This window comes from Rasamsonia emersonii, assembly GCF_000968595.1.
Source record: "Rasamsonia emersonii CBS 393.64 chromosome Unknown ctg1118621760755, whole genome shotgun sequence".
Lineage (NCBI taxonomy): Eukaryota > Fungi > Ascomycota > Eurotiomycetes > Eurotiales > Trichocomaceae > Rasamsonia > Rasamsonia emersonii.
The window spans coordinates 1-9,822 of record NW_013562755.1 but is presented as its reverse complement, the minus strand read 5'-3'; the positions used below and the strand labels follow the sequence as shown (position 1 = coordinate 9,822).

Here is a 9,822-nt window from a genome sequence, read left to right as displayed (position 1 = left end):
AAAAAGAAAAAAAGAAAAACGAATAATCTAGACTTCGTCGTGGGAAAGTATAAGTTAAAAAAGAAAAAGAAAAAGAAAATAAATATGTACAGTACACGGGAAGAAGGGGACAAGAAGAATAGAGGAGAATAGAATAGAATAGAATAGAATAGTATGTATGAAGTAGCGGTAGTTGTCATAGAAGAGGTAGTACCAGTAGGATCAGTGGTGCATGCTAAAATCAGGCAAGTCTATACGAGATACGACAGCGTTAAGAAATGGACACACACAGAGAGAGAGAGACAGAAAAAGTCATCGAGAGAGAACCGCTTTTTGCAAAACAACAAACTGATCTGATGAAAGAGTATATCGTTCACACGGAAACGTGGTGGTGCAGGATTATATTGGCATCTAGTTGAGCCGGACGTAGTTGCCTACATCAATGTTAGATAAAAAAAAACTATATATTTGTCTTTCATGTCGAGCACAATCCATACCTGGAAATTGTCCCGTTACCCCACGAAGCCTGCCCGTCCACCACTCGTTCTCGTTATTCGTCCGTTGCACGATTTCAATGATGTCACCCGCCGAAAAGCTCAGGTCGCCTGGTGCCTGTGCTTCAAAGTCGTAGAGCGCCGTCACCGTCTCGACGTTGTGTCCGCTCAGATGTCCGGGCTTTGGCCGTGGAGGCGGCGGCGCGGGCTTGGTTTTTGCCGCCGCTGCAAGAGTGCTACCCGCTGTGCTGTTTGCGTGGCCTATTGTCGTCGAACCGGCGGCGGCATGAGGCGAGTACGGCGGAGGTGGGTTTTCCGGCGTGTCGAAGTTCGTGCGACGCGCCGCGAGGCTGCTCTTTTCCTCCTGCGCGAGCTTATCCTTGGCACTGGGTGGAAGCTTCGATCCCGGGCGACGGCCACCAGTCGTCTTGAAGTGGACGATGCTAAGCGCCTCTGCGCGCTCCTTGACGTCCCCCCGCTTCATCTCGAAGGCCTCGACGATATCTTGACTAAGATCGAAATAGCCAATGTTGAGGCTCTGCATCTTCTCATGGAGACTGTAGAAGACATTGAGCTGCATGTAGTAGAACGACTGGAACAGAGGACGGATGAATTCCGCTTCCAGGGCGAACAGCTTGGGCAGCTCTTCCTTCAGGAGATCGTTGTAGTGGTTGTATTCCAGAGTCGCCTGTTCAACGTCGTTCTCTGCCTTGTACAGAGCCTTCTCATCCTTCAAAGATTTGTCCTTTTTCTCCTGCAACTTCTTCAACGTGTTCCGGTGCCGATCGTAGTCGAGCTTCTTGTGTTCACGCTTGACGGCGACTTTCCGGATCACCTTGATGATGTCCAGGAGCTGATTGGCGGGACTGATGACGCGAGTTTCGATCATCTCCAGTTCAGGCTGCAGCATTTCCTGTAGTTCCCGCATAGCCTTTTGGTACTCTTCACAGGCCCGGATGCCTTCGGGGTGTCCCTCGTTCGCGTAGGAGCTAGGATCGGAAGCACGGCCGGAAATCGGCTTATACAATTCGAGCATCGCCTTGGAGAATTCGATCTGGTGGTTCAACATGCCTCCACCAGTTTCTTAGCATGGTACAAATATTTGACGCACGAAGACTCACCGTTGATGGCATCGAAGTATTTCTTCGACTCATCGTGCAGCTTCTTCGTCTCCTTCTCCAATTCCTGGAACCGTCGCTCCGCATCAATATAGACCGGATCCTTGGTGTTCTCCCCAATGTTGAACTTGGCCTTGAACTGCTGCGGCGCGCGCACTATGCTTTTCTGGATCCCCTTCAAACTCATCTCTGCAGCTGTGCCCCGCAGTAGCCGGATCTGAGCGGAAACGAAGAGAGCGGCTCGATAACGTGGTAGGTGTTGCGAGGAGTTGGGCGAAAGGCTACTCTGGCAGCCAGCTGAGAGCTTCGACGATGGGGAGAATGGTGGGGTGGAGAGGTCCTCTTGTACCTAATCCGGCTGCTACCAAGATGGGGCCGTATTCGTTGCCTTTCTAGTCATCCAGTAGCAAAGTGTGGCTGAGTTATGACATAACAACTTCCACCCTGAGACAGCCGGCTGAGACTGCGTTCCTGGGAGTTGCCTGGAAATAGGGAAGAAAGTTCACAAACTAAAGGATTATTAGAAAATTCTATAACAGTTAATGTCTCTGTAAGACCTTGAGAACAGAAAACATGCGAGCTCTAGAAATGTCTTCAAATTTGAGGTCAGAAAGGCAAGTGCCCGACGTGGACTAGGCAGCCACAGCAAGCTGTTCTCTGATTGGCCATGCAGACTGCTGCGCCACTTCAGTCGACTTGGCAACGTGGGAGATGGGATCACGTGACTACGTGCGTCTGGGGATCCAACAGCCACTAGGATCGCACACGACTGTGATGATCCTGAACAGCGTCAGACTGTACTCTGGAGTAGTTCTCTGTACTCCGGAGTAAGCAGGTGAGCAACTTGTAGTATTGCGGGGAAATCCGGAACCTGTTCTTTCGTGGTTTTGTGCCCTTTATTGTTTCGTTCAATCACCATTGTTTCAGGAATACGCTCCTGCAGGAGAGCACTACAGTATATGACGCATCATGCACCAGTTTATAGCAAGTTGAAGTCATAATCGGACTTAAACAGAAATGGACCGGTTATTCGGTGTGTATTTTCCATACAGCGAGGTAGGCCCGAGGTCCTTTCCTGATCCGGTAATGCCGAACGATCTGATAACTAATGCCCGAGGAACGCGACGCCAAGCCGCGGGTGACATAATCCGATCTTCGCAACTTTTCGCTAAGCAAAACACTTCAAGCTCCCGTCCTATCGGTTGCCACCCACTTGGGCATCAACCATACCATCTTTAATTGCATGGTATAGTTTCCTATCCATCTACGCCATGTCGCACCTGGCACCTTCTGCCTTGAGACAGGCGTCTCGGGCCTATGCCCGTCGCCTGTCATCGTCAAGCAGCTTACTAAGGGCGTCAACTCCTCTTCAGACTGGGATGGTTCCCGGAAGCCGGGCCCCTTCCAGACGCTCCTATGTCTCTGAAACAAAGGCTGGCAGCGCTCAGGTCAGCGTTGACACAGCTATCAAGGCAGAGCACAAGGAGTTCGTGAAGCAGACTGGCATCCAGCCCCAGGATGCTCAGCTTCCTGGCACACCGACGACGGCAGACGCATCCATGAGCCCTACCGCAGGGGTCCTGAAACAAGCCACCATCATGGATCAAGGCAACCGTCCTATTTATCTCGATATGCAGGCCACGACACCCACCGATCCTCGCGTCCTGGATGCCATGCTTCCTTACCTGACGGGACAATGGGGCAACCCCCACTCGAGAACGCATGCTTACGGCTGGGAGACGGAGCAGGCCGTCGAAAAGGCCCGAGAACATGTCGCGAATCTGATCGGAGCTGACCCCAAAGAGATCATCTTCACGAGTGGAGCCACAGAGAGTAATAATATGAGCATCAAAGGTGTTGCGAGGTTCTTCGGTCGTCAGGGGAAGAAGAAACATATAATCACCACGCAGACCGAACACAAGTGTGTCTTGGACAGCTGCCGACACCTTCAGGATGAAGGCTACGAAGTCACATACCTTCCCGTGCAGAACAACGGCCTGATCAGGCTCGAGGATCTCGAGGCGGCGATTCGCCCCGACACTGCTCTGGTCAGTGTCATGACGGTCAACAACGAGATTGGTGTCATCCAGCCCATCAAGGAGATTGGACAGATTTGCCGCTCCAAGAAAGTGTTCTTCCACACGGATGGTGCTCAGGCGGTGGGAAAGATCCCCATCGACGTAAACGAATGGAACATCGACCTCATGTCCATTTCCGGACACAAGATCTATGGACCTAAGGGTATCGGCGCCTGCTATGTTCGCAGACGGCCCCGAGTTCGCCTCGATCCCATCATCTCTGGTGGTGGGCAGGAGAGAGGTCTCCGCAGCGGCACCCTCGCTCCTCACCTCGTGGTTGGTCTCGGCGAGGCTTGCCGCATTGCCAAACAGGATATGGAGGTGAGTTAGCCCTTCGCCAGTTCCATTTCATTTTGTTTCTTTCAGGACCTAGCATGATTAAATGCTCTAAAATATGCATGGCTTTCTGAGGTCGCCTGGTGGTAGCTCCACGTCTCAGACGTGTGCCAGGCCCTGTGATCTGCGTAGCAGGGGTTATGATTTTTGATTCTTCTGTTGTCTTTTTTTTCCCCGTTTTACTGCCGCATCATCTTAAGCCGGATCAGTCGCTGACCACGATGTGCAGTACGATGCGGAACACGTCAAGAAGCTGTCCAAGCGGCTGTTAGATGGGCTTCTGTCGATGGAGCACACGATGCTGAACGGGGATCCAGACCGTCATTACCCAGGCTGTGTCAACGTCTCCTTTGCGTACATTGAAGGCGAGTCGCTCCTGATGGCGCTCAAGGATGTTGCCTTGTCATCGGGCAGTGCCTGTACGTCGGCGTCCCTGGAGCCCAGCTATGTGCTCCGGGCGCTGGGCAACAACGACGAAAACGCGCACAGCAGCATTCGGTTCGGCATTGGGCGGTTTACCACGGAGGCTGAAATCGACTATGTGCTCAAGGCGGTCCAGGATCGAGTGCACTTCCTCCGCGAACTGAGTCCCCTCTGGGAGCTGGTGCAGGAAGGAGTCGCGCTGGACAGCATTGAGTGGAGCCAGCATTAAACCAGGTCGAGGGGTCCCTGGGTTCTCGACAATAGCGCAGACATTCTTTTATTTATCATGCACTGTCTGGCAGCTCTTTATTGTGTTTCGCATAATTTCCTTCTTTTTAGCCGATTACGACTGGGCGTTGGGATGATGTACGTAATGTAGCTTTAGTGTGTACTTAGCTGGGCTCTGGACAGAATATAGGCGTCTTGTCTGTTATTTGCCGAGTAGCGTTTCCTGTTTGGTTGTCGTAGTCCCAAGAAGGTTGCCGCATGACGTCGGGCCGTGCTGCACGCCGATTTTCGCCCGAGCGCAGGGGCCGACAGCGGCGTTGGTGCAGGTGCAAGCGAGGAGGGGTCGTGGTGGGGTCGTGACTAATAGCGTCCGCTTGCCTCCGGTCGTTGCCCATTTTCGTCAGCAACGCCGCCCCGACACCCCTCTCGCTTCCACCCGACCGTGCCGTTGAAGCGCCGTAGCTAAAGCGCCGCATGCCATGCAGACGATCGGACGATATCAGGCTGTCATCGATCTGCCATCTATCTCCCATGCTGATCGTCTGTGAGCATGCGCTCCCTCTGCCCTGGCCATGATGCAATCTGCATTGGCTCCTGTGCCGCAATGACCTCATGAATGACACTCGATGCGCCTGCAATGGCACCATGGATGAGATGGCTGTATACCGGTTACTCGCAAAGGCAATTGTTTACTCCCTGATCGCATGGCTGGAAATGCCATGACACATTGACATGGATTCGACAGCACTTCTTTTGCAATATGCCTGTCATTGCTGCCATCCGTCCCGCCGGTTCCCACCGGCCTCTAGCCGTCTTTGTCCCATGCGGCCTTCGTCGTCCTGAACCAGTGACGTGTGCGGATTGAACCGTCCTGCCTGGGCCCCTTCCAAGGTTCCTGCTCGAGCATCAGACTTGGCCGGAGCCCAATCCAGCATCGCCCGGCTCCCGTCTGTTTGTCAGCCAATTCTTAATTCTTCACCGGAAAGTCGTGACCGCACTGTCGCGTGAGCTGCTTGTTTTCGACCCTGTTCGATGGCTCTCTCGTGCTCCGCGCCTGCCGATATTAATTCTTAAAACGGCAGTCCCGCCCAGCGACCTGCGCTGCTCCCTCCTGCTGCTTTCTTTTGCTGTCGGGGACCCTCAGAGCTCAGGCTGCTTGCTGTCTATGACAGACCCGGATAATAAATTCTCTTGTCTCCTCATCTTTCCCCCCTCTTTCAACCACTGCTGGTGAGCTGCAATCTTTTCCCTCAAATCAACGACCAACGACTTCTTGCCTCGTCCATATTCAAAGTCATATTTTTTTTTATTCCTACTGCTTTATTGGATGTCCACCGATCCCCTTGTCAGCCTGCGGTTCTTTGTCCAGTACAGATACTGTGATTGATCGCAAAACTGTTGGTCAACCGCATGACATCGTGGAATCGCCGCTGAAGTCTGGATCAACTCGAAAACTTTACGACAGCCCCGGAGACAAAACCCCGGATCCACACGTGATCCGGGAAGCATCAACTGCCATCGTCGCCTCCGCGTCCTGTCGTCATCCGTCGTGGTAGCGATCTTCATCCTGTATTTTTATTGTAATTTTTATTTGGCTGTTCTTCTTTTTTATTTTCATTTCGCTCTTCTTGTGGATATTTGGTTTTTTTCTTGTCGCTCTTCTCGTCTTGCCATGCTACCACCAATCCCGGTCCTTGCCGACTATGGCATCTCTCCCGAGCATGGCTTCCTTCCTCCAACCACGCCGTTGCAGGCGCTGCCTAATCCATACTATGCCAAGTGGGAATCGATAGTCTCCAATCTACAGGCTCTGTTGCTCAGCAGGAGACTTCGTTCGACCATTGACAGTCTGCCGGTACTTTCAACCTCCTACCTTCGCACAGACGCGGAATGGCGACGGGCATATGTCGTCCTGATTTTCATGCTTCACGGATACATATGGGGCGGTGATATCCCCGCAGAGGTGCGCGGGCCCTGTATCTAGGATTTTGGAGATTTCTTGCTAATCTGGCCCGGCAGAGAATACCCCCTCCTATCAGTATCCCGCTCCTGAAGGTGTGCGACTATCTAGAAGTGCCGCCTGTTGCTACATACGCTGGACTTTGCCTATGGAACTACCGACCCATCTGCTCTGACGAGCCTGTCGACAAGCTGGAGAACCTTGCATGCATAAACACCTTTACGGGGTCCTTGGATGAACAGTGGTTTTATCTGGTCTCAGTCGCCATCGAAGCCCGGGGCGCCCCAACGCTGCCCCTGATGCTGAAGGCCATTGCGGCTGCTCGGATCGACAACAGCCGAATCGTGACAGAATGCCTGCAGGAATTTGCCGAAAGATTAGATGAAATCTCTTCTCTCCTGCAGAGAATGTACGAACACTGCGACCCCCACGTATTCTACCATCGAATTCGACCGTTTCTAGCAGGGAGCAAGAATATGGGAGACGCAGGGCTTCCTCATGGCGTGATATACGACGACGGCAGTGGGAAGCAAGAATACCGACAATATGGGGGCGGCAGCAACGCCCAGAGCTCGATCATTCAGTTTTTCGACATCGTTTTGGGAATTGAGCACCGCCCTACCGGAGTGACTCGGGACGACGATCCCTCTCTGAACGATGCGGATGGGGTGGCTCCCAAGCCTCGTCATAACTTCATCCAAGAAATGAGAGAGTACATGCCAGGGCCGCACCGTCGCTTTCTGGAGCATGTTGCCAGCGTGGCCAACATTCGTGAATACGTGCAAGCCCGAGTATCCGACAAGGCGCTATGCATCGCTTATGATGCATGTCTGGCGATGTTGCGAGAGCTTCGAGACAAACATATCCAGATGGTGTCCCGCTATATCATCATCAAGTCCCGAGAGTCTCGTTCTTCTCGGTCGGTCAGCCCGCAGGCGGCGCGGTCGGCCGTGAACCTTGCGAACGTGAAGCATACCGATGGTGGTATGAACAAGCGGAAATTGCGAGGAACCGGTGGAACAGCATTGATTCCTTTCTTGAAACAGGCGCGCGATGAGACAGGGGAGCCGGCCATCGATGCTTGGGCGCGACGGCTGCTGAGCAATGGGCCTGGCGACGCCAAGTTCGCGGCCTTGGGCAAGGTGGACGAGCATGCGGATGGTCAGCTGGAGGTTGTTGGCATGGCGGGCACCTGGGCAATGGATGACAGCGAAGGTGGTATATGTCATTGGTGATGATCGGGTCGCTTGTCTTCGTTTCTGGGCTGGCGTTCTCGGAGCAAGGGTTGGATGCTTTACGATACGTTGATGATCTTAGATGCACCAGAGTCTTATGACTGGTATGATTGTTGGCTGCTTGTGATGCATTTTCGGCATCATCTTCACCGAATGCTTTACCTCTCATCACTCGTCGATAGACCATAGTGGTTTACTTCCTGTTATGCGTGTTGCATCAGGTCATGCATGTATTACTATCGGTGCCTACCCGAATTCAAACCACTTGACTGCAGGCTAACTAAGGTGGTACATAAAAATTGTGGAAAATGGCTATTGCTGTGATCATCAGATGCTTTCTTTCTTATTCTCTTTTTTTTCTTGTCGTACACTTCGTCCGACTCACGGCCACGCATTGTCCTTCCGCCGCGCCAGCCCATATTTATCAGACCAAATTATTTCTCCCTACCCTCGCCTCGATCGACTTCAGCAGGTCCTGCCTGACATGAGATTTCTGATATAGGTAGGTACTCCGTATATGGCACTGCACGTGACATGACCTTATCCCCCGTTCTTGGCAGGTCCTCTGCATCCAACCTACCTACCTGGGTAGGTATCTATCAATGATGTCATTGACCGGATATGGAAGATGAGAGAGCCACCTGCAGGTCAGAATCAGTACTTTACTTTCCCATCATTATCCAGAGTTCTCTATAGGGTAAGGAAGAGAGGAGTTGTGATGGACCTTTTCAAATCGGATTTGGCTTCACTGTCAGCCTTAGATTAAGGAAACTATCGACAAGGGTGTGTGTGTGTTGTTTTTTTTTTGAATTGCATTCTACGAAAGCTTACCTAGTCCTTTTCTATATGGTCAGCAGGATCAAATAAATTCGCGAAAAGGAAAAAAAAAGGGTGTAATTCTATCACTGTCCAGTGTAGATAACTAGCTACCTACATAACGCACGTCTTTTTCAAGTATATACTGGATATCAGATATTGATCGAGGCGCTTAGTTAGAAGAATACATGCTTATATCTGCTCCTCCCAGAAACAACATTTCGAAATTAGATTTGTTTCGTGGTAAACAAATGAAGTTTTGCAACTTTGACGTATAGCTTGATCTCACGTGAGACAACAACACCCTCCTCCTCCCAACCCCCAACGCCACATCTGATTCCTATTCTTTTCTGTCTGTCTGTCAACAAACCCAGGCTGCGATGGTGCAGTGGTTAAGTAGCCTAAGTCTCTTATACCTACTAACAGTCCAAATGAACAGCCTGGGTTCGAATCCCTCTGGTTTCCAAACCAATTTCCAAAAAAAATTAATAGACTGATAGTAAAATCCCTGCCCGCCAAAAGCTTAGGTGGGATTTTCGTAACACCTGCGGGTCCCGGGAGGGAGGACTCCTGGTGCTTTTTTATATCAATCATATTCAACTGTGGCATGGTTGGCAGAGGGGACGGGACGGGAGGTTGTTGTTGTTGTTTCCTTTTTTGGAAGTGATGATTGCGGACCAGGATGACGGCCTGAACTTCAGACGGAATCATTTTGACAGTCTCTACAGAGTACTCTGCTTGACCATTTAATAGGTTGTTGTTCTTATAAAACTGGTCAATATGTCTTCTATTATTAGGTTATTATTATTTCTGTTTTCTTCTTTCTCTCAATACGACATACAGAGCAGGATGGCAGAATACTAGTCATGTGGGCGGTGAATTTGGCGGTGTGTTTTTTTTCCCTTGTGCCTCGATCATTCTTTTTTCTTCCTTTGTCCTCAGTTTTGGGTCCTAGACATATTTCTACCAAATGAACTGATTCCGTTCGAACAAGCCGTCGCACAAAAAAAAACGCAAAAATAACAGCGATCTCGACACGAAAAAGTAAAAAGCATGGACTCGCCGGGAATCGAACCCGGGACCACCCCGATACTACTCCTTTCCAAGCAGGAAAAGAATGCGAACGGGGTATTATACCACTAAACCACAAGCCCA

At 51.2% G+C, this 9,822-nt stretch overlaps 4 protein-coding genes across 4 annotated transcripts; 2 read left to right on the top strand and 2 right to left on the bottom strand.

The window, feature by feature from the left end:
• Positions 1-390: 390 nt before the first annotated feature.
• T310_8454 (BAR adaptor protein RVS167) lies at positions 391-1,778 on the bottom strand (the record flags this gene model as incomplete). Its single annotated transcript, XM_013468766.1, has 3 exons — positions 391-413; positions 477-1,544; positions 1,595-1,778. 3 exons carry the CDS (start codon positions 1,776-1,778, stop codon positions 391-393), a joined length of 1,275 nt encoding a protein of 424 aa, XP_013324220.1.
• Positions 1,779-2,862: 1,084 nt separating this feature from the next.
• Positions 2,863-4,657, top strand: T310_8453 (Cysteine desulfurase; the record flags this gene model as incomplete). Its single annotated transcript, XM_013468765.1, has 2 exons — positions 2,863-3,990; positions 4,235-4,657. The coding sequence occupies 2 exons, from the start codon at positions 2,863-2,865 to the stop codon at positions 4,655-4,657; spliced, it is 1,551 nt and encodes a 516-aa protein (XP_013324219.1).
• Positions 4,658-6,328: 1,671 nt separating this feature from the next.
• Positions 6,329-7,851, top strand: T310_8452 (indoleamine-pyrrole 2,3-dioxygenase; the record flags this gene model as incomplete). The annotated part of the gene is made up of 2 exons (XM_013468764.1): positions 6,329-6,619; positions 6,676-7,851. The coding sequence occupies 2 exons, from the start codon at positions 6,329-6,331 to the stop codon at positions 7,849-7,851; spliced, it is 1,467 nt and encodes a 488-aa protein (XP_013324218.1).
• A 1,043-nt stretch (positions 7,852-8,894) lies between these two features.
• On the bottom strand, positions 8,895-9,378 carry T310_8451 (uncharacterized protein; the record flags this gene model as incomplete). The annotated part of the gene is made up of 2 exons (XM_013468763.1): positions 8,895-9,000; positions 9,038-9,378. The coding sequence occupies 2 exons, from the start codon at positions 9,376-9,378 to the stop codon at positions 8,895-8,897; spliced, it is 447 nt and encodes a 148-aa protein (XP_013324217.1).
• Positions 9,379-9,822: the final 444 nt, after the last annotated feature.